This window comes from Anopheles funestus, chromosome 3RL (assembly GCF_943734845.2).
Source record: "Anopheles funestus chromosome 3RL, idAnoFuneDA-416_04, whole genome shotgun sequence".
NCBI classification, from domain to species: domain Eukaryota; kingdom Metazoa; phylum Arthropoda; class Insecta; order Diptera; family Culicidae; genus Anopheles; species Anopheles funestus.
Genome location: NC_064599.1, coordinates 52,798,804 through 52,823,322, shown reverse-complemented (window position 1 = coordinate 52,823,322; position 24,519 = coordinate 52,798,804). Strand labels below are relative to the sequence as shown.

The following is a 24,519-nucleotide window of genomic DNA, read 5'->3' as shown; positions in this document are numbered from 1 at the left end:
GATAGTGTGAGGACTGAGCTACTGGGCGATAGCACTGTTCGTTAGCTAGCACAACCGGAAATGAGCTTAAATGTGCCAATTAAATTTAATAAATTGACTTGATAAGCAGCGTGGAAATGGGGTTGGCCAAAGTTACACCTAATAGTGTAGCAGTCCCGCAGATACTTCCATTCGCTGTATCTGGACGTTGTATCCTATCCGTAGAATGAACGCAAAAATATTGTGAATGGAGTTCGTGTATTTATTACTCGCTAGAGCAAGTGTTATATGTTTTACAGAAGAAATGAAGAAAAAAACAATGACAACGCAGCATGGTAACTTCAAGTTATCAAGTAATGATTTCATATAGTATACTAAATTCTAAAAATTGTATACAATTATAATGATAATCATTCGATACGATCGGTTAATATGAGAGAATACCCATAGAAATGTTCGGTTATAATCGATTTTAAAAAGATTAATAAAGCATTAAATTAAAAAAAAACGTTTCTTTTTAAAGCGATGTCCTTTTAAAGCGATAATCCACATAGAAAACATATATTACTCTAGAAAAGTGCTACGAAAATTTTCAAATATTTTAATTGTTTTTATATCTACTTTCAAAACCACGATCACGGTTAGCATGGAAAACCATGGATGCCCCTTGGTCTATTTGATAAACGGCGCCGGTTCCAAACGACAGGACCGGGTATCAAATCCCATCCGGACCGTTCGCTCGTAAGAAGGACCGATCTGCTTACTTGATAAAAATTAGTCTACACTAATTTCTACAGTCTAATTTCTTAGTCTACACGGCAGGACCGGGTTCAAATCCCATCCGGACCGTTCCCCCGTAGCAAGGACTGACTATCCGGCTATGTGGTAAAATAAGTCTAGTAAGCCAGAAATGGCCGGCGTGACCTGTAAGGTCGTTAAAGCCAAGAAGAAGAAGAAGACCTCAGAGGTCGTTACGCCAACAAACGAAGCGCATGGAAAATTTATATTGTGCAGTAAATGGAATGAAATATGGAAGAAAACGATAAGAAATTCAAGATGTATATTCAACAAAAGTAAAAATAATTTTGCATCTCGCACTTATTAGTAGTGATGTTGTTTTTTCTTACTTTTTAAGAAAGGCCAAGCTGTATCAAGACTCATTTTACCACGTAGCCGGATAGTCAATCCTTATGGGATTTGATACCGGGTTCTGGGCCGCCCCAGTGATAGTAATAATGTATAAAATAATAAATGGTGTGACGCTTTATTTCTGAAAGTGGAACCAAATAATAATTACATCACTCATAATTACACCCCACATTCTTCGAATAAAAAATGTGAATAAATAAAAACCGACATAAACTGATTAACGTTGAGCTCGAGCACTTAAAATGCGATCTCCATCTATCCAATCCTGACATAGAAATGTTTGAGACATTCCAATCCAATTCCAAAGAGTTCGCATACCTTTCAGCTGGTAAGCGACTCGTACGTATTGGTCGTACATGCTGGATCAATTTACCTATATGCAGCAACCCCCACCAGCAGTCTAGACCGCTTTCAATTCTTCCACAATCAAACAATTTCCTTCACATCGTACCGTCATCAGGAAAATCATTTCCGTGTTCGTTTGCGGAATCACTGCAACAAATTCGGTCCGACGTATAATCTTCCCCCCGAAAACCCCGGTCGTCGGAAGGAGTAATCGCACATACCGGGATTGACGGAGATGCTGTACGGAAAAATCGAAAATTAATCCAATCTCCGATACCGACCGGATTTTCGCCACAAATGCAATATTTCAGCGCATTCCCGCAAAGAGCAACGAGTGTTCGTAGTCGCGCGAAGGTCAAAATATTGACGTATATGTGGCGTATATGTGGTGGAAAGCAAAGCACTTCTGGTAGGTAGAGCAGCTTGGCAGTTTTAGATTTTCTCTTCCATATAGGGTAAAAGTGGAAAGAAAACGACACAAAAAAAAACACAACCAAAATCAAGCACATAGCAGCACATACATTTCGCTAAGTGGCGGCGATGTGAGCAGAAATTGAGAAAACGTTTTAGGTTCCCGGGAATGTCACCAGGTCCTGAAAATAGCCGTTGTGGTATTGGTACCTGGTTTTTTGGTGTAAAAAAAAACACGAAAATCGACTTTTGTCAGCAATCTTTTACCAGTTTAAAGACATTGAAGGAAGAAAATAACCTGGAACGTATACCGAACGTTTATAAAACCTCGTACATGGAAGGTTCTCGCTATGGAGACCGTTAACCGAAACAGGTCATTCTGGACAACATCATTAACTGTGGTGGGTTGGTGGAATGGGTTTTCATAGAGAATTGAGTCTTGGGTATTAGAACACCTGGAGTACTTGAACCTCTGCACCTCTGTCCAGTTGTGCTGGACCTAGGCATGAAGATGTCGAAGAATTAACCCTTAACATGCGAACGTTTTTAATTATGTCCTTTTTACTATTTGTTTAAAGAGAAACGGGAAAAAACATTTAACAACACAAACCTCTTCAGTTTGTTTTATGAAACAACCAAGAGTTTTGTCTGTTCTCGTGTAACTTAAAAAAAAAGTTTTTTCTATTTAAAAAAATATAAAATTCTGATTGGACTAATAGCACTTTCATGCCTTCCTTTCTTTTTCTTTATTTAAAGAATTTAATTGGACAACCTGATTTAGAATGCTCTGGAACGCATGGATGCACCTTTCAAGTTATGGTCAGCTTGTTCAAGACCTTCCTTGTGTGTGTGTGTGTCTATGCAGTATGATGTGTGCATTGCCGCCCATAGGTCACTTCGTCGCCTTCGGCACCCATTACCACAAGTGCAAAAAAATGAAAAAAAAAAACACCGAGCAAATGCCCCAACAGGTTCCAAAAGGACGTTTCGCATCCTGCTGCAATGAAGTGCCAACGCTGCTGCTGCTGCTACTGACCAGAGGACTAACCGACATATAGTCCTCGGGGTGCACGCGATAGCAACGAACGTCTCACAAATGAATGGGAGGCTATTTATCTTCGGTGACAAAACCATCCACATGCGAGTGCCGGCCACACGCATACACATGCAACGATCGTTCGTCACAGGCACCGAACAACACAACAAATAGGCTAGATGACAGTACTATAGGGAAAGCAGCGGCCACTCTCTCCACAATCCAGCCTGCACAAGAGACATGTGAGTGAGTGCAGAGTGCAGAGTGCAAAGTGGAAAGTGCAAAAGTGTGGAATAAGTACAATGGGAAGGTTTCCTTTCTTTATTTTTTTTTTTTGCTAAATACTGCAACGTACCACAAAGGCAGCACTTATCAAATCGGATCTATTGAAAGTTTTCGTGTGTTTGAATAGATATGTGTGTGTGTGTTTGTGTGCGAGTTGGGAGGACCAAAAACCAGGAGGAATGTTTCCCTTTTTTGCGGACTCTAAGGGGAATTTATGATGCCGGGTATTTGTAGATCGTTTCAAACCCGCTCGAAGCAAGAACAGAAGAAAAGGAAGAGATAGGCTCAAGGGCGGGGCAAGGGCCTTGGGTCATTCTTATTAGCACTACGAGGTAGTGAACCCTTGTCAGTTTGCTTCCTATACGCTACGAGCTTGTCTGACCACTCTGGTTTTGTTGATACGACGATTGTAGGATTATATGCTGGATGGCGATAACTTGGGAAGATGAATGAAGGTGACTTAAGGGTTGAAAATAATAAAGTAACACTAAGATATGTCCATCCACCGACACCGTAATGCCGTGATCTCTATTATGCTAGTCTATATTACAATGCATTTTATTGCTTCGTTCATAACTATTTTGCTGACAGCTTCAAGACGGCTAAATATATGCCACATGTTTGACTTGTGCTTAAAAGCCCAGCAAATGCACAAAATAATCCAAAAGGTCCCTTTTTTTGCCATATTTTTTTTAAGTCTCAAAAAGTCAACCGTCTACCGCGTAAATATTCATTCCCAAAACCAAATGAGACCACACTTTGCGGTGGTTTGCCGATTTTTGTTTTTGCTATTTGCAAGTCAACACCACGCGGCCACATCATGGACGTCCGGTTTAAATTCATTAAAATTCACTGCAAATGTGTGACCCGGCTTTGATGCGTTCGGTGCTGCTGCAACTATAGCATCTGTAACAAAAACAAAAATAAAATAAAGACCAACCGAAAATGTCAGTCAACGAAAAACTTTACACGAAACCAGAGACGAAAAATGAAAAAAGAAGATGTGAGAGGAAAACGCTTTTCTTTTCTTGGTGTTACTCAACCGTTGCTCGTGTGCAGCAAACAGTACAGTAAATCTTTTGTGCTCCTACTTTTCACACTTTTTGTAGGGTTTTTTTTTCTTCATTTCCTTTTGGAAGTTTGGAACAGTTTTGTGTGAGCTGACAGGGATCTAGCGCGAAATTATATAAGGAAGGGAAAAGAAATTTTAATTTTAGCAAGATGGTTAAATATTCATGTGCGATTATTACTACTCCGGTCACAGTAACAACGGGTTGGTGGATCGATATTTATGGCACAGAAGGAACAAAAAATTACGGTTGAATAGCAGCATAGTGTCTGCGTGAGTCAGTAGCAGTAGCATGTTTGAAGTTTTTTTTTATAAATACATTTTTTTTTGCTTTGATAATGCCAAAGAACGAACACGCATGGTTCAAAATGGATTGCATTTGCTAATATAAAGAACAGGCCATAACATTGGCTTTGAAATAAACAATGCCCCGGCATGGCATAATTCTGTTCGTAGATTCCCCGGCACTAGATCTTTGTATGAGCATTGATGCTCATTTGCCATCTCTACCGAAGGGAGAACAGGGTACATGACATGAGCATTTGATTTTTCTCATTGTTCATCTCTAAAGCATTCCGTTACAGTACACTAAAGCCACTAGCCGTCAGGCTCAGTCAAACTAAACTAATTGGAAAATTGCTTTTTAAATGGTTTCACATGTTGAAGTGTCGAAACACAAAACCCGGTGCACCCCCCGGGGGGCGGCATACACCTTTTTCTGACTCACCCGAATACTTGAATGCTTGGTACGGTGGCTGTGCAGACTGTTAAAAAGCTGGAAAGCTAATCTAAAAACAAAACAAAACAAAACTAGTACAAAGCTTTTTAGCAGGTTTAGCTGGAAAGTCATTGAATCATTAAATATTAAATTGCTTTCATGAAATTAAGGGATGCCGTGAGGAATTGGTTAAAACTAACGAGCTTCCGGGGAAAAAGGGATTGTGTGCTTTAATAATTTGTTTATTGAAATTGATTAGCTAATAAAGAAGTTTTCAAAATATTCGGCGTAGGAAAGCATTTTTTAAATTTGTTTTTCATGCTTTAAAATGCATTGAACTAAGTAAGAGCTTTTTATTCGGAATTATCTTTGAGATATTTTCCATACATTTTTTAAATATTGCCCTAAAGTTCATTTTAATGTAAGGAAATTATTATTTTTTCCTACCGTACATTTATTTTAATTCAACACTCTTGTTGATACCTTGCTTTCAAGTCAATAAGAAAATGGTTTCTATTTAAAACATAAAAACTAGTGATACAAATTCCGATAATTTTCTTCATACAAGTAAAAGAACAATTTTTTATCTTTGTGAATCATTTAACAGCAATTCGTAATGTATGAAATATTAATGGCAAGCACAGCGTAAAGTAATTCGTTACAAAAGTACGATAAGAAGAACATAAATTTTCTTTTGTGCCGATGTATACTTTTCCAACATGAAAAGCTCATAGCACATCGCACAATCGATCTTCCGAAATGTGTTATTTACATTCGTAATTATTTTTCGCATTTACCCGTTACACTACGTATATTGTTTTTATTCCATTCCGTTTGACACGGTAGTAAATAATTCAGTCAACCCTTAAACCAACGTTCGAAACCTCGTGTCTCCTCCGGCGTTCTTGTGACTTTTGTCCGTCATTAAATCCAGCAACCCATGCTATAAGCTCAGCCTTTATACATTAAAAAAACCCCCCCGGTTCCACAGCGAATGCCAGGAGACCGTTTAAAAAGCCATAAAAAAGGAATAAACAATAAAATCGGATTTCTTCCACACCGTTAAGCCGCAGGATTAGCAATCGGGGATTGAATGGTCAACCTACGGCCACCATTGGATCGGTTGGGAAGGGACAGTGATGAAAAAAAGCATCCTAAAAATGATAAAACAACAACTGTCTGGTATCGGTTATTGTGTGCGCAATGCGGATGGAGACGCCCAGTACCTCGTAGAATGACTCACAATTCGCACGGGAAGCGTGGGTCAGTGGTAAACGAGCGAAAGCGCACCATGGTAGGATTAAAGCAAATAGTTCAAACTCTCCTCTTAACCTGCACCGTCTCGATTTAGTGGCCGCAACAAGGACAGACGAATTAATGTTTAATCCTTGCGAATCCTAGCATACGGTCAACGAGAAGAAGCGTACTTGTTTTGGATTTGTTTTTGGCGCAATTCCAGTAAACAGCGATTATTTTTTTTGGGTATGTGTATGTTGCTTCTACCATCCCGTCGCACACTGCCCACTTGTATCACAATAAAGCTTAATGTGATACAGGCGCAGGGAAAATAAAAACCTCAAACGAAATGCTTTCCTTTGAAAGCTTGCACCGGTGGTTTAGAAATTCGTTAGAAATAGCGATACATAAATGTGGTTTTCACCGTACCCATCACCACTAAGAACCTGCCTGAGAAATCGCAGATGGTGGGCTTAGGTTTCCCGTTCCGGCGCGCGTAGGTTGGTACAGTACAGAGATTGGATTTCATGCTCATTGCAGGGGTTCTGTGATCGTCTCAAGCTGAAATAATATGCCATTGGCAATCAAAAAATCTGAAAAAACGAACACGAAGAAGCACGGTGCGGTGCCAATGGGAAAAGTGGCAAAAACCACGTTTCCGGTAGCACCGAAATCAACCAAAAACCACAAAACCCAAAAATGTATTAAACGGGATTTGTCTAACCAACTGGCAAACGTCGCCGAGCGGGAGCACCACCACCGGGAGTTTGTCGCATTTGAAAACACGCTTTATCCCGCCAAACGAATCCCCTTTTTCGCCCAACCGGATTACCTCCCTTCCGCTCTTGCCCGCCCGTTTGTTTTATTTGTCTCATTTTTGGTTGCGATGTGTTTTCGCTTCTTTTGTTACCGTACCCTGTACCCCGCTGTCCACAGATTTGTGCTACTCACCTTGTGCAAATACGAAAACTGTCAACATGCTATTGAACAAATTAATACCAAACATTTCGTCCGCCTCGTTGGAATATTCGTTACGGAGAAATGTTACGGTGTGTGTGTGTGTGCGTGTGTGTATTTTGGAACTGTGCCCGTCAGCCACGTCTGCTTTCACCAGTGCTCATCGGCACAATTTTTGCGCGCCACATTCAATTTTCCGCTGACCAAACCGGGCCACGTTTTCACCAAATGTCACAAGCCGCGGTTTCAAACTGTTTCAAACACAATGCTCACTAGGGGGTGTAAGACAAGTCGAAAAAAAAACACACACAGTATTCACAAACACGCCGTACGAAGTGGTCAATAAAAAAAATGCACCCTACAATGTAGAACACCCGATGTACAGGAATTGAACTTGTTTTTCTTCTACGCGTACCGCAAACTTTGGCTTAAGTGGGATTAAAGGCGCCAAAAATTGACTATCATACGCGCTCGAAACTTTTCATCCGCGTTCGGAAAGGACCGGCACCAGTCGTAATCAGACGGAGAGACGGAAGCTCTTGAGCAACGTGTATGCTTTCAACCCGAAGTCTTTGAGCACACTGAATGTGTTCACGTTCACGATGAGATGAAGATAATTTGTGGTAGAACAGTATTTGCAATGGAACGATAGCATTCGGATAGTTAGCACAGGCAGGTATGCTCCAATGTATGTCATTAAAAATGCAAACATTCTTTTAGTATTTTACTGTTAATTATATTACAAAATAAATATTACTTATTTTGCTTATTATTTTATTCCGATACTCACCTCTACGATGTATGTAAAGATTGCTTTGGCACAACTATCGACATTTCTGGTTGGTCACTGTATTTTTGGTACAGACTTCTCTTATCGTGTGGATGCTGTACCAAAGCGCATGTGCTTCGGAACCTTGTCCCTCTCGGTCTGACTTCGTGATCTGTGCACTTCCGAAGCAACAGTATATTCGAATTCGATACTGTTTACGATGCACTCCCTATCAACCCATACCATTGTACACGGGGTAGTGTTTTGATAAGTATTTATGCTGGTCTACGGTTTCGTTCAGTTGCATCACGCAGCAGCAAACAGCAATCAGCATAAATCATTCAAACCAAAAGCTAACCGAGAAGCTCGGTGACAGTGATTCAACATAGTGCCACCATTTGGGCGGTATGTACAGCACTTCACCTCGACGCAGCGTCAGCCGGTGGAACGATACCTCACGCGCTAGTGGAAACCTTTCGTAATCAACACGACGTGCATCGACTTGGGAGGTGTTGCTCAGTATGAAGTGATCGTGTGGGTATAGCTTTGCGGTATCTTCCGGTCGTGCGAGGATTATGATTTTAGCACCGAAAACCTACGACAAACGAACCGGGTTAATAACATTGCACATGTTTCATTTGGCACGTTGACATATGCTCGAGTGATTTACCTGACACAGAAGGTTATGGCAGGGATCGGTGTGAAGTGGCGATATGGTACCTTTTGGACCAAGCCAAGCTTTGATGCGTGGACGTGTGTCCGTTCGTCCGATGTAGTCCGGAATGGCAATGTCCGCACGAAGTGCAGGAATTTGATCAAACAAATCATGCTGCGCTAGATACGCAGCACGCTGTTCTCTCGACGAGGAAGTTGTTTCGCTACAGAGGTTTTGTTCAACGAAGTCCCGAAATTTCATAAGCTTTTGAGACCAATCATCATTGCTGTACTGCGAACCTATTTCAATCGGAACTGTTCTTTCCCCTGCAACGTTGAGCAGATAGTTCGGATCGTGCCATCGTTTCATTGCCGGCCAATCTTCGATTATTCCTCTAAGAACCGCGGGTTGCTTCAGATCGTAATGTTGCTGTCTAATAGGAAGGCACATTTGTTTAACATATGTTTTTTTAATCTTTTTCTTTTAATAAAAAATAATTACCCAAATACTTGTACCGAAGGACACATCAATACGGGGATGTTGCTTATGTGGCTTTCAATCATGCTAACGTCTTCTAACTTAGCATCCAGTTTCAATCGTTTTCGAGGGCTGGGTTCTTCCTTAACTATTTCAGCTAAAAACATGAAAAACAATATTATTTACCAAATCAACGAAGGAAAACTTAATTCGGTACGTACATAAATAATTCGTGAGTAAAGATGCGGTCTCTGTGAGTAAATCGATAGTACCACTATTGCATTGTGCCTCTATCGGATATCCTAGCATAAGTCCGAGATCGGCCAAATATATGCTATCTTTTACCGAATCCGCATTACTTGTTGATATCCACAACGTATAGATTATCTAAAAGACATTAAACGATTACATAAAAACATGTATCCCGTACATGAGCTTCATGGTTACCTACCCTTACGAATGTTAGGACAGTAAACATTTCTCTTTCTGCTGGCGCAACTGCATTCCACTGCCCTGTATGCAAACGATTATACACAGTATCATACAGCACGCCGATTTTTATTAAATTCGTAGCAATGATTTTATCATCAGTTTTCGTCCGCTCTGAGAAGTTTGATAATGGTTCAAGAACAGCAGAAAGCACAGCATGATAAAGATGATTTTCTTTCACACTTTCTCGATTAAGAACTGATTTAACGGAAACTAAAGAAAGAATTGCTTCAACGCACTGTTTCATGATCATATTTTTCCACCACCGGTAATGTTTGTTATGCTAATATTTTTTTTAATAAATAAACAAACGTCAGAATGCCGTTTCAGGGTTGCCAGTAAAAGTGGCTTTATTTTAAACATCGAAACAAAAAAATATTATATTCTCCTATTTAATTACATTATATAGCAACAAATTAAGTAATATGATAATTTTCAAAACATTTATGCAACAAAGTTTTCTCTTTAGTCCACTACAAATTTAATTTATTGCGAAATTGCCGTGTAATCGCAGCTGAATCAAGATCTGTCACGAGCCGTCTGTCACGAATGTCAAGTAATCAAGAAGAAGCAATTTCAGAAGACGGCACGCAGAGTTCAGCTCGTTGTTAAATATACAATTAAAACGTGAAAAAACAATTTTCACGCTTCTTTGTGGTGTGTAGAATATGAATGGTGCCGTAACAATGGTAAGTATGATGCACTTTTCAAGCTAACGATGTTTGCCGTCTGGAAAATAAGGATTGAAAATTCGTACTCATCCGCTAGTCGAAAATCCAATATGGCGTCTGCTTTGAGCTTGCGCTTCTGCTGGAGGGGGTTAATAATGGAACCGGGTATCGAATTTAGGAGTGATCACAAAGATTTGTTTGAAGTGAATTATGGAAATGTGCTACAATAGCAAACAAATCACTGCATTATTGTGAGTGGTTTCGTGTAGTAAGAAAAAACTGATTTAGAAATATTAATGCTCGACATTGATTCCAAGTGTCCTTCATCAAGGTCCTTTAATTGTTACATATTGATACAGTGCATGTTCCGTATTAGTAGAAAACAAATTCATTTATTTTTTCTTACTATTCATTTTAGGGGAGCAACGAGTATAATTCCGGTAACAACAACAACAGCGAAGCCTCACCTGCTCGCGAGGAGTATCGCAAGGAGGCGGAAACCTCCCCACCACCGGCCAAGATATCAAAGCGCGATAAAGAACGTGAACGCGACCGCGAACGTCGGGAACGTCGCGAAAGGGATCGAGACCGGGAAGAACGTGAACGTGGTAAGTTTCTACGGCCCCTGGTGCCGTTAGAATATAACATTTGTCTAATAAATGTTTGGCCTCTCCCTTGAATCCATGTTTCGCCCGAGAACCGAACACGAGAGAAACAATCCGCTCGCGGGGGACATACACCACCTGTTGAACGGCCATAAAAAGCATGCTTATTGATATACGATTTAATGGTAAAACGATGGTTTAGCACGACTCGATTTGGAAAGTCTTATTCTCGGCGAATTGTTCCGATCGTTTACATGAGAAATCAAAAAAGATACTGGTGGTGTTCTCGCACGGAACTCGCTTCGCTGGTTCGCGTCCATGCCTCTTTTTTTCTCTTTCTCTCTTGTCTTCTCTTTTCATACAGTTACCGGAAGCTATTTAAGCAAATAGATAATGTAAAATGGGATACTGATCATGTACCATGTGCTACTGTAAATAGTCGTCATTAAATAATCAGATGTGTCTTTATTGTGCATCATCTCCTCTTTCTCTATCTCTCTTTCTCTTTTCTCTCATTTTTCTTTCTCTCTCTTTTTAATTATAGGTATTGTACAATATCATGAGTACTATTGTGCGTAATTTTCACTAAATCATATCTAATGAAAAAAAGAGCTATTCTATTCCAATTTTTTGAACGTGCTTAATCCACATTTTGATCAGTTGTGTACTTATCCGCTGTGCCTCTTGCAAAAGGAAATTGTTATCAATTTGGCAATTTTCTGACATTTTATCAAGAATGTTTTGCTATAAGGTGTCTATTGAAGTACCGTACACTGTAATTCAACATTAGGTATACTGTCGAATATGACAACGATTATCAGTTGACTCTAGTATATTACAATTGCAAGACTTTTATTGAAATTTTAAAATAGTTTTATGTTATGCCAAATGCACTAAGCAAATGATATTTTACACAAGTTAGTAAGAACGTTGATTTTTGTTTGATTTGCTGTTGTATGGTTTTGATGAGTTATGCGAGAAAAAAATCAACGATGGCATTATACATGCAAACACATGCACTAGAATTAAGCTAGAGTAAGCCTACGGAACCACCATTGTAGAAAATATTGTTTAACTTTGAGATGTTCTCTTAGCTACGTGGGCTTAGCTTTGAAATGGAACATAAGACAGTGCCCGTAGTTTACAATTCCTAGATCCATATTTACCCTTCACTTCCATTATCGCTTCCACTGCTCATAATACGCACACAGCCAAATCAATTCATGAGATTTCTCCGTTTTTCTTTCTTTCTTTTTTTTTTTGTTTCTGTACTTTCAGCGGTTTTGATATCATAATATTATGATAATAGAGAAAATATTACAAAAGAATACATGACTCAGAATGCTTTATAGCTTTAAAGAAAAACAAAACTATAATGCGCACCCATCATCCTTCCGAGTGGAGAATCAGTTGGTGCATGCTTTTCCCATCCGTTGGTGCAAGGATGATCGGTTATGTGGCTGGGAGGTAACATATGTTTAGTATACTGTAATAGCCCTTCTTAGGCGGGAATAGCAGATGTGGAACTGATCCGAGCATTGGCCCGATATGCGTTGAATCTATGCTCGTCTTGAAATAATTGGTACACTTTTCTGATATTATCATGAGTACCATTACCACAGAGATCTGTAGCAAAACAGCAATATCTGCTACGCGTTTCTTTGTACCAGTCATCAGACCTGTTTTGTTGATTGTTCTTAATTTGGTTGCCGGGGTGAAGTTTCTATGTATTTTTATTCAAGCTTTTCATCCTACCGTTCGGGCCATGTCAGAGGGAGCGCGGAAATGGTTGCCGATATGTTCCAGCGCTGGGGTCGATCAATCGGCATGCGACTGGTTTGTGTAATAGGAGAATCGTGAGAGATGATCGATGTGGGTAATATACGCGCCTGATGCGTGTTTACTTAGTTACCGGATTGTTTTAATTACGATTACACTATATTACGCTTTCGTCCTAGCGGACCGGCTAACGAATGTCCTTCTCTTTTCTCTTTTCTCTCTTTCTCTCTTAATTCTTCTTTTTTCTTAATATTATCGAACTCATGGGAGATCGAGTGGGTTGTTCTCCTTCTATGCTTACATCGTTCTGTATGCGGGCAGTACATCCACAGCACACAGTTAAATCGACGCGTGTAATGCGAGGAACCATGGGCTTCTCCTCTCCGTCATTCGCTGTAACCATCATCGACGTATATCCCAAATCGTAACAATTCAACCTTCCTTCCCAGAGGGAAACAGAGAGAAGGCGCTATTAGAGATCGTGTGTAAATGATCGATCTATTCTTTTTTCTCTCTTTTCTCTTCTTATTCTCTTTCTTTGTGGTTTCTTAACCTCTTAACACTTGACTGTATCTATCACACAGAGGAAAGATAAAGTTGCGTCACAGAAGCATGTAAAGAGTGCCACAGTGCAGAGAGAGAAAGTGGCGTATTGGGGACGTACGAAACAAAACGAATGTAAACCTGGCGGCAATTCTTCACCCTACCTTTCTCAATATATCCTTTCTTGTGTGTAAGAGAAAGAGACGTGCACTGTAAAAGAAATCTCCCACCCAACTCCAAATATGGGAAGAGGTCCTGACGATCGGCAAAATTGCGGCAACACGGTGATCGTGTTTGAATTATCATCATTGGTTTATGTTTTTTGTCCATCTCTCTCTCTCTCTTTCTCTTTCTTTGTCTCTCTTTCGTTTTGTTCAATCTGTGTTTTCTTTAACCGTACTTTCAGCGAACTGGGTTTTGTTCGTGACTAGATGACGTGATATTATTATGTGTTGAAGGAAACATATTGACCTTTGTTCGAATGAGCGATACTTCAGCCCAATAGTTTAGCATTCCGATTCATCATACATGCGTTGTTGTTGAGTATAATTGTACAACCCTGCTATTCACGAGACGAAAAGGTAGTCATTTTAATCTTTCGAATTACTAGTAGTAGTACTTCCACTGTTTTTCTCAGCCATCGTCTTGGAATGGGCCACAAAAATGAGATGTAATGTGTAGGCACGGTGTGGAACGCTCGAAATTCAGCAAGGACCTCCAGTGTCCGTGTGGGCGCGCTTCCCGTCCTGGTTGTACCATCAAATATCATCGCCACCATCTCAACATCGCAACTATACATAAATTACAGAGCCTATGTGCAAGGCTGTTAGCAGTTATATTTTTTTTCTTTTTTGTCTACGTTTTGGTTTTTTTTTCTCTTTTCTCTCTCTCTTTTTCTCTCTCATCTGTAATTATATATATATTGTTCTCTTTTTCAAACATACAAAAATGAATGTACGCCACAAAAAATACCTTCATGGCGCCCGGATGCGATTTCTGGTTCTGCTGTGGAAGAAGTAACAAATCCGACACATCTCCTTTACTGTACTGGGCTCACCCACCATACGAACTGTAACCGTGCGTCATTTCACAACTGATACCATGGATCTCGAGGCATTGTTTTCTGTTACATGTTTCCACATTCTCATTACGCGATTAATGACTCTCGTTTTATTTATTTTTTATCAATGCATAATCTGTACACACGTTTGTAAGAATGGTGCTGTGAACTTTTGAAGCAGTACTAACATTGCAACAATTTCTTGAAGGCTTTCATGATTGTTTAATCATAAAACCTTACTACCAGTTTTGAATGTGAAGAAGTTGTAAAGATGAACCTTAATCTCTGCTAAACAACTTCCAATTTGGTCAGATTATTTCACTATTGATTGATATTTGAATCCATGTAGCTTGTTAGAAAAATTAACTCATCTGGTAACATTTTCGAAATGTGCTAGATTATGTGTGATATTTTTTTTTTCGCCAAAGAATTTTCACATTGGTGCAGATTGATCTGACCAAGCGCTCTCCATTAACATGTGTCTGTGTCTGTGGTTCATACTTCTCTATTGATTATACCGCTTTGCCATTCACCATCATCGAGTCAACTAATTAATTCACGTTATTTTTTCTTGTTTTTTATTTATTTTCAGGATCTATGTGTATCTCGTATTGTTTTTGTTTCTCTCTCTCTCTTTCTATCTTTCTCTATTTCTTTTTTTGTTTCATCTATTTCCTTGTGCGTGCCGAAAGGTACAAAAACGCGCTTTCTATGCAAAAATACCGCCCAAAGAATGATATACAAGCAATCTGCTGCTACTACTACTACTACTACTACTATCACAACAACTATTCTTCCTCCGTCATCATGTTACGTTTTGAAAATTTGCAAAGCAATAGGGCAACAGTGAATCCGTTTGCCTATCTACTACTACCAATACTAGTGCCTACTGCTACCTCCACTACTACTGCTACTATCATCACCACTACTACCATCATAATTGCTACCAGTTCTTTCGTTCGTCCTTTGAAGATTTTTGCATCACGTACGCACGCCTACATGCGTACTACGTAATCGCGATGGTTTGAGAATAAGAATCTAAAATATTGCATAAAACCATGCTCCTACTCTCCGAAAGCTAGGGCGTAAATGAACAGAAAAGAACCAAAAGAATCACACACATTCACAGCACGTGGCGAGCAATGTATGAATAGTTGTGAACTTGTGCACATCCTCACACAAGTTGACTCCCCCAGATCCATGGAAGAGGTTAGAATTGATTTGTAATCTGTTTTTTTTTCTTTAAATATATTTTTACATGTTCTCTAGTGGAAAGAAGCTGACATTTTGTTCTGTGAAAATCGAGCCACTAAACTATGTACACTTTACTTTGACTTAAAATAACAGTAACAGTTGTAATCCGGACACACTCAGCATGCTACATATTGACAAATATATTTAATGTTTTTCTTTTTTTTGTTAGTGTCATTCAACAATTGGAATGAATCTATCAGTTCTACACTATAGTCGATCGTTTTTTTCTTTAATTTGGAACTTAAGTTCCGGCAATGTTTGGATCGCATCAACGGTCACGTATCCAGGACACTGGCACATGACAGATTTGTCGTTTCAAATGACCAGACAAAAAAGAGCTTACCTCATATACTTAATGGTAGTTCAGCAATTAATTTTTGATATAACTCGTTGCATTAATGAGTAGGTTTTCGATGAAGTCTTGGTTAGTGTTGAGTGTGCATTTAATTTAATTGTTAGCTAATTCTTTTCCACCATGGAAATATTTCAACTGTTTTTAATTTTTCTTATTCTTATGAATGATTTTCTTTAACATTATAAAGTTACCTAATGTTTTTAGTACATATAATGGCTCAGTTCCAGCTTCTAAGGGAGGATTGTAAAAGCAAATGTTCTGTACGATTTTCTTCTGCTCATCACTAGTATCTTATAGCGAAGGCATTTCTGATCATACCCAGCCCATTAATGTCATCTTTCGCCGTTAAGGCAAACAAAAAAAAAAGCAGGGAGAAACAAATTCGAAACCATACGAGAATCAATAGATATTAAGCTGTACGGGTGTAGATTCGTTAAACGAAACTACACTGTAGCAAGCAACATGACGAGCTGTCTGTGTAAGGATTTTATTAATGCTTTGTTTTCTCCTCCATCCTCCTCGCAGAACCGAAAATTGTACCGTACATCACGCAGCCAGTGTATGATCTTCGTCAGATTGGTGATGTGGCTTTTGGACCGGGCACACGTTCGGCGCTGCTGGGTATACTGGGTGGCGCCTTGCCCCGGCTAAACACGGAGCAGATCGAGCTTGTGTCGAGAGCTAAAAAGTACGCCATGGAGCAGAGCATCAAGATGGTGCTGATGAAGCAAACGTTAGCTCATCAGCAGCAACAGTTGGCCAGTCAGCGTACGCAAGTACAACGGCAACAAGCATTGGCTCTTATGTGCCGGTAAGTTGGGTAGTAATCTAAGATTGAGGTTGTTCAACATCCAACCGGAAACATTCAGTCGATACTTAATTTAATAAATTTTACGATGCTGTAGGGTAAAATGCAATGAAAGACGAACATGATGTTATTTAAAACGATACAACTCTGAATGTAGAAAACGTTGATTTCCTTCTTGTGCTTTGCTTGCATGGCTGTAGTGTGAAAGTAAATCCATTTTCATGCAACCATTGATGTCATTTAATACAAGCTGATAAGATCTGATCGTCGCAAATGATCGTATGCACGCGTGCATAGCTTTTTTTTTCAATGGGCACATTTCATAACATTTGCTTAACAACATTACTTTTATTCGCTTTACAGTGTTTACGTTGGCAGTATTTCCTTCGAACTAAAAGAGGACACCATCCGAGCGGCTTTCCTACCTTTTGGACCGATCAAATCGATCAATATGTCTTGGGATCCGATCACGCAAAAGCATAAAGGGTTTGCGTTCGTAGAATATGAAATACCCGAAGGGGCACAATTGGCACTGGAGCAAATGAACGGTGCCATGCTCGGTGGGCGTAATATAAAAGTCGGTCGTCCAAGCAACATGCCTCAGGCGCAGCAAGTGATCGATGAGATCCAGGAGGAGGCAAAGAGTTACAATCGCATCTACATCGCTTCGATCCATCCGGACCTGACCGAAGAGGACATCAAGAGTGTGTTTGAAGCATTTGGGCCAATTATGACGTGCAAGATGTCACAGGGTAATGCTGTACATACGCACAAAGGATATGGATTTATTGAATATCAGACGAACCAGTCTGCAATTGAAGCAATCGCCAGCATGAATTTGTTTGATTTGGGGGGACAGTTGCTAAGGTAGGTAGAAATATGAAATATTTTGAAACTAGTGCACAGGATGTTGAAATGGTTTTGTTTCTTTCTTCACAGGGTTGGTCGATCGATTACACCACCTAACGCATTGATGGGACCTGCGGCAAACTCAGCAATGCCAACGGCAGCTGCTGTTGCGGCTGCTGCTGCTACCGCCAAAATCCAAGCAATGGATGCCGTGGCCACAAATGCAGTCCTAGGACTGTCAGCTACTACCCCTGCACTGAAGGTTGGTCTCACGGGACTTCCGCTTAATCCAGCCATTACGACGGCAGCCAGTGCAGGGTTCGTCGCACAAGCACAACTGGCCGCCGCAACCCAGGCCGCAGCTGCTATAAACAGCCAGCCGGGTTTATTGGTTCCACCCGTTTCGCTTGCTCCATCCCTGTTGGTTAATCCGGTGCTGGGAGCTGCAGCCAAACCACTTCCCACAGTATTGAGTCAAGCGAATCCGGCTGCGGTAGCTGCGGCAGCGGCCGCGGCAGCAGCAGCAGCAGCCGCAGCTGCTGCGGCTCCGAACGCTACCGCTGAAGACGTGTACAAGAAGGCACAGGAGAAACAGCAAGAAGAGTTACAGAAGAAATTGCTGGAAGAAGGTGAACCACAGACATTGCAGCAGCAAGAATCGATGTCAATCAAGGGTCAAAGCGCTCGTCATTTGGTGATGCAGCGGTTAATGAGGCCACGCGAAAGCAAGGTGGTTATTCTACGCAATATGGTTGGACCAGAGGACGTAGACGAGACGCTCCAGGAAGAGATTCAAGATGAGTGTAGCAAGTATGGTGCTGTGGACCGGGTTATTATCTACAAGGAGCGCCAATCGGAGGGTAACTTTGCCGAGGACGACAATACGGACGTGATCGTTAAGATTTTCGTCGAGTTCTCGCAGGCCACCGAAGCAGATAGAGCCCGTGAATCACTAAACGGTCGCTATTTTGGCGGCCGTTTGGTCAAGGCGGAGTCTTACGATCAAGCTCTCTTTGACCACGGCGATTTGTCTGGCTAAGTCGATGGGATGTGGGCGTGTTTTCATCTCGCATTTTATTACCGCTCTAGCAATGATCCGCTGATTGCGACTTGCGACGCAAATAATGTGTTAACATGGATGGAAAGAACTGCACTGACCATGTGTACATTGGCCATTTGCAATTGAAGTATCTATATTTTCATATGTTCCAACTGGTCATTCAATAAGGCCATGTGCTTTATCTGTCCGTGTCGCAAAGAGACAGCAGCATCGATTTGCCAGATAGATTGTACGGAACAGTATGTCATTTCTATCATCATATTTACCACCAATACTAACGGCCCCACTCAACTTGAATCCCTTTTGAAATGTGAAATAGGGCTCAATTATCCCTGCTTTCCTTGAACCGTGGTTCGTTTAGATTTAAATAATACAAACATCAGATCAAAGGTCAAATATAAACCTTTAACTACATACATACATACATGCATACACTGTCAAGTTTTAAATTGTGCAGAAAGTTTATTTTTATTGCACTAGAAATGCTAGTGATGTGTCGAATACCCCAGACAGAAATGGGCCATCAAGACATACACACACAACACACATCTTTTCTCATTGATGCTGTGGATAGTCTCGTCCTAAGGGTATAATAAGTATGTTGCAAAACAGACGAATTGTGTGTAGTAGATGCGCAATATTTAGGAACACATGGATTTAATAATATTCATAATCTTGGAGCGTCGTAACTCGCTGCTCCGTTAATATATTGTCATTAAATTGTATATACAAATTCGGGAAGCGTAACGGCGACTACCCGTTAAGCCTCCCGTTTCTACTTGATCAAGCAAATATAGGACTAATGTCTCAGAAACAAAGTACGTGTTGGCTTTCTTAGTTATGATTTTTGTATCTATTTTTCGTGTTTCCCTTTTCCAGGCATTACTTCGTACTCGTCGTACTGGGGAAACGATCCCATTCCGGTTTTCTGTTGTTCCAGTACGGTTGCATCTTTCGGTTTGCTGTACTTAGCTTCCAGTTCTGCTGCATTACGTTCTTTCATTTTCATAATAGCCAAGTTTTTTAACAATTCCTGCTCGGTAGGTGGTTCCTTCCTGAAAGGATGCAAAGGGCTGGATTAAAGGCAAGTAATTAAAAAAATTATTCTATCTACCTTCTTCCACGTAACCAAGCTTCCCATTCGGCTGTAATCTCTTGATCGTATGCTTCTTTCGCAGTAGGTTCAAACCAGCGAGATGCACGACGACGACCAACGGACGGATCAGGGGGTATTTCGTAATATTTATTGCCAAAATAATCTTCTCCCACGAAGTTTCCTTTAATCTGCCTTGGTCGAAACGATTTCAGAAAATTGTCCAACACAATGCGCAACAAATTGCGTGTCGGTGGACCGTTTGCCATGTTTACTTTTGATGTAAATTAACGCAAGAAAGCTACTACAATAAATACACAACAATTATATAAACAGTTCACTCCAGTACTGATTACCGGTGTCGAAATTTTCTTGAGAATTTTGTAAACAAATCTATTGATGATTAACGCACAATTGACATTTCGCAGCTGGTGATGTCAAACACTGCTATTGCAGACACGCGAAAAGTAGCATGGATGACATGCATAAATAATAGTGCAATTTTACCATTATCAGAACTGTCTGAAGATTTCAAAAATTTAATTAAAAATTTATTGTATTCTTCTTCCATGTAACAAATATCCATAAGTTTACATAAAAGAGTAATTTTATTAATAGCATTAAACGATACAAGAGAGAAAGAGAGAGTGAGAGCAATGTCTAAAAGTGGAGTGTGCGAGATGGAATCCTTTGCGGAATGAAATAGATAGAAAGCTCCTCGCGGGAGTAGGCGAGACGACGAAAATCACGGGTAAAAAGCGCTAGAGAGGAATCCGAAATTCTTCACAGTTTCAAGGTAGCTCTGTTGGCCTGCTAGGTATGCGCTGAAACGTGTGCAACTTCTCTGTACGGTTGGGATAAATACGCTCATCGTTTGAAAAGTAATTCGTGTTTAAGTGAAAATGTAGGTATTCTTTAGTATAATTGTGAATGGTATGAGTATGTAACATACCCGGTTGCTTTTTCACCCGAAAAACATGGTGCAGCGCTGCTGGCAGGTTCAGTTCGCGTTCCATTTCATACATAGTCCAATGGAGAAATGCAATAGTGTGCGTGCATGAGAGAGGATCGCTAACACCACTATTCTTGTTGGGCGCGTACGCACACGAGTGTTATGTGTGCGTGAACGGCAGCGAAAAAATGTCCGATGTTGACGACGACGGCGACGACATCGCGGGTTTTGTGTTCGTTGTGATCGGCGTGGACTGAAGTCGTTCGCCAGCAGAGCAGAATCATATGAAAAAGTCTGTGTCATCGGAGCCCGTAAGCATAGACCCTGGAGAAAGCATTTTCCGTACTCCAGAGCCGCTGCAGAGTTTGTGTGTGTGTTGAGAAAATTTTGGTGACGTGATAACGTTTGTGGGCTGCCGCGGCATTACCTCTACAACGCACGCAAAATTCGCGATCCTGCCCGTGATGGAGTGATGACTAACGTGCAGTGTTGAAGTGTTATAAATGCATTTAGAACTTTATGTGCTATGTGGTGTGTGCGTTATGTTGCATAGCGGTCTAATATAAGTCACTAATACTTGGCAATATCGAAACAATAGAGGGATGCTGTGCGTAAAGCAGCTGCGTCAGACTTTTATTTGGATATTGCAGAAGTTCATCTAAAGGACTGCTTTCTGGAGGACATTCTGTGTTTTCATCATCGTTAGCTGAGAGGAATAAGGAGTTGCTACGATGGATAAAATATGTTTCACGCTAACTCGCCTACTTGCTCTTCACTGTTTCGTTTATCGTCTAGAAGGGGTTAAGTGTTGACAATAATCTATTTTTTTTTTGCTCAATACCCATTTTTACCACTTTGGGTTGGATCGTTGTTATATATGTACACGGTGATGTGGTTTTTCGAGCGTGAACAACATATTTAGGGAGCAACGAAACCTCATTAGCCTGCGAAAGGAATGAGCCGTACGTGGAGTATGGGCCTCCCCCCGTACGCTGCTGTGCTGCAGTTGTGTTTGTGCGAACCACGCCGATCGAGTGTGTGCCACCTCTAGCGCGGCGAGTGAGTATGCACACATTCTTCCCATCGTCGGTGGTTTTCTTCCGCATCGTCGTCGTCATCGTCGTTGTTGTTGTTTTATCCATTTGTTTGCAGCGAAAAATTCCGTTCCATCTTCCCAACTACGCCTTTTTGCTAGATTTTTTTTTGCTTAGTTACTGCTGTTGCTTGGCTTCAACAAAAAAAAATTGCTCTTCAAAGCATGCCTTTTGCTATGCGGTGTGCTGAGGGAAATCATTCGTAGCGAAGCACCTTCTAAGCACACGCACACGCATGCACCAGTCTTCCGAAGCAACAAATTGCCCGTGATTTGAAGGAAATTTGTATAGGGTATGAACAAAAGCGTAAAGAATATTGGCAAACTTTGAAGGGAATCGAAACTAAGCTTGAATTAAAATGAGATTGAATAAATAGTGCGATAGTTTTTCAGTGGACACTGTGTGATTGTCGTATTTGAACAGGTGAAAGTGAAATTGCTACGCAATCCGGTTGAATGTGTCAAAAACATGATTGGATCTAGTTTTCTTCATCTGTTAATCGTCGTGTGCTGTTTTCCATTAGATTTTGCAGTCCAACTCGATTCACGCAGTAGTTTTGCTGTTAGTCATGCATGTACTCTGTGTTGTGTGTTGGCCTCTTTGCAAATGTGCGATCACTGCAGTATAGTCGTGATAGATTCATGTACAACGAAGCGCATTTGTAGAGAAAATGAAACGTATGGGAGATAAAAACTACCTTCCCAAAATAAACGAAAACGTTTAACACTTTATGGTGAAGTCAACTTCAACATTCAACATTTGGATATGAGCAAAAAGACTCTTCTGAATACGAATACAATCAACTAACAAGGATGGTTTCGATAATTTATTATGTGCCTGATTTGCGTATTTATATGGATTTAAAATATTACAGCACGGTGTAGTCCAGATTTGAACCCAACCATCCGATGGTGCAATTCGCCTGTTTAAACATTCAGTTCTTAGCCAACCCACAGCATGTATTCTATTAAAAACCGCTTATCCAAGGTTATGCGCTTATCATTTCTATTTTAGTATCTCTTTGAAGTAAAACTGTGTTTCTTCATCCGACTATAATGCCCTACTGCTCAACGCTGCAGTTCTGCGAACGTGGTCAGTTTTGTTGCAGAAATGTCTAAAGCAAAGAATCAATCAAGATCATCAAATGAATGAAGCTTAAATAATGGTAGAAATAGAGAAACATTTTGTTCACTATGTGAGCTGTATGGTATCGTGAATCTGTGCGGTTAAGAATATGGGAATTCTACGTATAAAAAATATATTCCTTAGGTATTTTCTATTTCGTCAGTAATGTTTTTATTTTACATTTTTTCCAGCTCCATACCAATAGCTTGAACAAATAGCCATTATGTGTTGCTAGTGTATCAGTGATTTTTTCAGTTTGATATATGGTGGATGACTGATGTGAGTGAACAGCGGAGGAAATATTCCACCGGAAAACAGAAGGGAAAAATTACCGGTGTAAACAAAGAAGAAAGGCGAAGAATCTTAACATTACCGTTTTCCTCTTGACAGTGTGTATGTGTGTATGAGTCTAGTTGTGTGCGTTTAGCCGCTTCGGTTTAAGCAGTCGGCAAAAGTTCTTTTCGAAGTTAATTGTTTGATATTTGCAAAGGAAGTGTGCGGTGCAATAGAGAAGAGAAATAAAATCCGATTACCGAAGCTACCGCAAAGTGTGCTAAGATGTAGTGGGAAAATGATGGCAAAAGCGAGAAAGCTAATGGCAGGGCGGAGAAGCTGCGTTACGTCCGTTAAGGCGGCGTAACGGAAGATGCGCTTCAGTTTCGCAAACATCTATTCACCGTGCGTCAGTGTTTTGTATGTGTGCGTGTGTTTGTGTAAGGGCGCAAGCAGTTTTGATGATGTGCGTGCGTGTGTGAATTTGTAAAGGAAGAAGTCGCGTAATTGTGTGCGTGTGCCGTGCATTTTTTTTAGTTTCGTCCTGTCAACCTGTTTTGACGTTGTTCGTCGCCATCGTGTTGCGGTTGTGTGTTTTTTCCGATCAAAGGAACCGGGTGGTCGGTGTGTATGTGTATGTGTGAAAGAATGTTGTAAAACAATTTACACTACCACGAAGCGAAAATATTTCTAAAGGAGTGTACCGGTGCCCAGCGTAAGCTTTGTGTCTGGAAATCAGATCTATTCATCTAATTCGGTAGTGTTGGATAGTACCGCAGCTAACAATTGAACCACTAAAGGCTCTAAAGGACTTTTGTTTTGCGATAAACATTCGGTGTATGTTTACTACACGTGCAAGGTAAGGACTTGAACAGCAAATTCATTTAACTTTAGTTATACAGCGCCATACGTTTATGCTTATCGTTTGTCGTGTACGACAAATCCCAGAACAACCCCTTAATAATTATACTTTTCCGCCATTATATTTGTTTTTAGAAAGGCAAAGCAAAGGCAATTTATAATACTTAAAAGAATTTACTACATTTTGCAAAACATGATCGAAAATTTATTATTTATTCCGGAATTGAAGCAATAAAACAATTACAAACATCTAACGTTCCGACCACAGTCAAAGCTAAAGGGGATTTCTAACTATCTTGTATCTGCTTGTTGTTGGAAGTATTAGGCAAAGTGTGTACAATTAGAAGTTACGCTAAAGGTAAAAAAAATGTTGAATGGAAATCTAAAGAAATGTTAGAAAAAAATCGTTTTTTTTATTTCTAGGATAATCATTCATTAATCCGTTTCAATAACATTTCCGCCAGCTACGCCCCAAAATATAATATAGCTGTTAAATTGTTGTTTCCATTTTTATAAAACTTTTGTCAAAGATAGAGTATTAAGTAATGTCGAATTGAGAAAT

At 40.2% G+C, this 24,519-nt stretch overlaps 5 protein-coding genes across 15 annotated transcripts in view; 2 read left to right on the top strand and 3 right to left on the bottom strand.

The window, feature by feature from the left end:
• LOC125767231 (uncharacterized) overlaps positions 1-8,287 on the bottom strand; it is a 28,591-nt gene extending 20,304 nt beyond the window's left edge. Inside the window, exon 1 of the mRNA XM_049433589.1 lies at positions 7,180-8,287. Within this exon, the coding sequence (XP_049289546.1) occupies positions 7,180-7,234 (55 nt within the window). The 5' untranslated portion in view covers positions 7,235-8,287. The remainder of the gene's footprint in view (positions 1-7,179) is intronic.
• Positions 8,288-8,958: 671 nt separating this feature from the next.
• On the bottom strand, positions 8,959-9,865 carry LOC125767240 (uncharacterized). The gene is made up of 4 exons (XM_049433609.1): positions 9,538-9,865; positions 9,308-9,473; positions 9,111-9,243; positions 8,959-9,038 (listed from the first exon to the last, which is right to left on the bottom strand). Exons 1-4 carry the CDS (start codon positions 9,826-9,828, stop codon positions 9,023-9,025), a joined length of 606 nt encoding a protein of 201 aa, XP_049289566.1. The 5' UTR covers positions 9,829-9,865; the 3' UTR covers positions 8,959-9,022.
• A 249-nt stretch (positions 9,866-10,114) lies between these two features.
• On the top strand, positions 10,115-19,377 carry LOC125767211 (poly(U)-binding-splicing factor half pint). 4 transcript variants are annotated; one of them, XM_049433558.1, is made up of 5 exons: positions 10,115-10,264; positions 10,665-10,854; positions 16,368-16,653; positions 17,014-17,517; positions 17,590-19,377. In XM_049433558.1, the coding sequence occupies exons 1-5, from the start codon at positions 10,244-10,246 to the stop codon at positions 18,536-18,538; spliced, it is 1,950 nt and encodes a 649-aa protein (XP_049289515.1). In that variant the 5' UTR covers positions 10,115-10,243; the 3' UTR covers positions 18,539-19,377. The 4 variants fall into 4 exon arrangements, with proteins under 4 accessions (XP_049289515.1, XP_049289518.1, XP_049289517.1 ...); XM_049433561.1 differs by lacking the exon at positions 10,115-10,264 and adding an exon at positions 14,826-15,442 and having other exon boundaries at positions 10,747-10,854; XM_049433560.1 differs by lacking the exons at positions 10,115-10,264; positions 10,665-10,854 and adding exons at positions 10,867-12,318; positions 14,826-15,442.
• LOC125767248 (NADH dehydrogenase [ubiquinone] 1 alpha subcomplex assembly factor 2) lies at positions 19,216-20,040 on the bottom strand. The gene is made up of 2 exons (XM_049433618.1): positions 19,674-20,040; positions 19,216-19,614 (listed from the first exon to the last, which is right to left on the bottom strand). Exons 1-2 carry the CDS (start codon positions 19,919-19,921, stop codon positions 19,413-19,415), a joined length of 450 nt encoding a protein of 149 aa, XP_049289575.1. The 5' UTR covers positions 19,922-20,040; the 3' UTR covers positions 19,216-19,412.
• Positions 20,041-20,348: 308 nt separating this feature from the next.
• The window catches only part of LOC125767194 (serine/threonine-protein kinase 10), a 49,797-nt gene continuing 45,626 nt past the window's right edge, over positions 20,349-24,519 (top strand). The window contains exons 1-3 of one of the 8 annotated variants that reach the window (XM_049433516.1): positions 20,349-20,556; positions 20,639-20,896; positions 23,015-23,955. The gene's annotated coding sequence lies outside the window, so the exon portion shown is untranslated. Of the gene's footprint in view, positions 20,557-20,638; positions 20,916-20,951; positions 20,976-21,005; positions 21,136-23,014; positions 23,956-24,519 lie in introns of those variants that run through there. The other 7 variants (XM_049433515.1, XM_049433518.1, XM_049433514.1 and 4 more) reach the window with 7 other exon arrangements.

Bases quoted from the DNA above. Each gene is read 5' to 3' on its own strand.
- LOC125767240 (XM_049433609.1), bottom strand. From the start codon at position 9,828: ATGATCATGAAACAGTGCGTTGAAGCAATTCTTTCTTTAGTTTCCGTT. The intron at 9,474-9,537 runs GTAGGTAACCAT...AATGTCTTTTAG, and splicing joins CTGTCCTAACATTCGTAAGG to ATAATCTATACGTTGTGGAT. The intron at 9,244-9,307 runs GTACGTACCGAA...TCATGTTTTTAG, and splicing joins TTTACTCACGAATTATTTAT to CTGAAATAGTTAAGGAAGAA.
- LOC125767211 (XM_049433558.1), top strand. From the start codon at position 10,244: ATGAATGGTGCCGTAACAATG. The intron at 10,855-16,367 runs GTAAGTTTCTAC...TCCTCCTCGCAG, and splicing joins CCGGGAAGAACGTGAACGTG to AACCGAAAATTGTACCGTAC. The intron at 17,518-17,589 runs GTAGGTAGAAAT...CTTTCTTCACAG, and splicing joins TTGGGGGGACAGTTGCTAAG to GGTTGGTCGATCGATTACAC.
- LOC125767248 (XM_049433618.1), bottom strand. From the start codon at position 19,921: ATGGCAAACGGTCCACCGACACGCAATTTGTTGCGCATTGTGTTGGAC. The intron at 19,615-19,673 runs GTAGATAGAATA...GCATCCTTTCAG, and splicing joins GCTTGGTTACGTGGAAGAAG to GAAGGAACCACCTACCGAGC.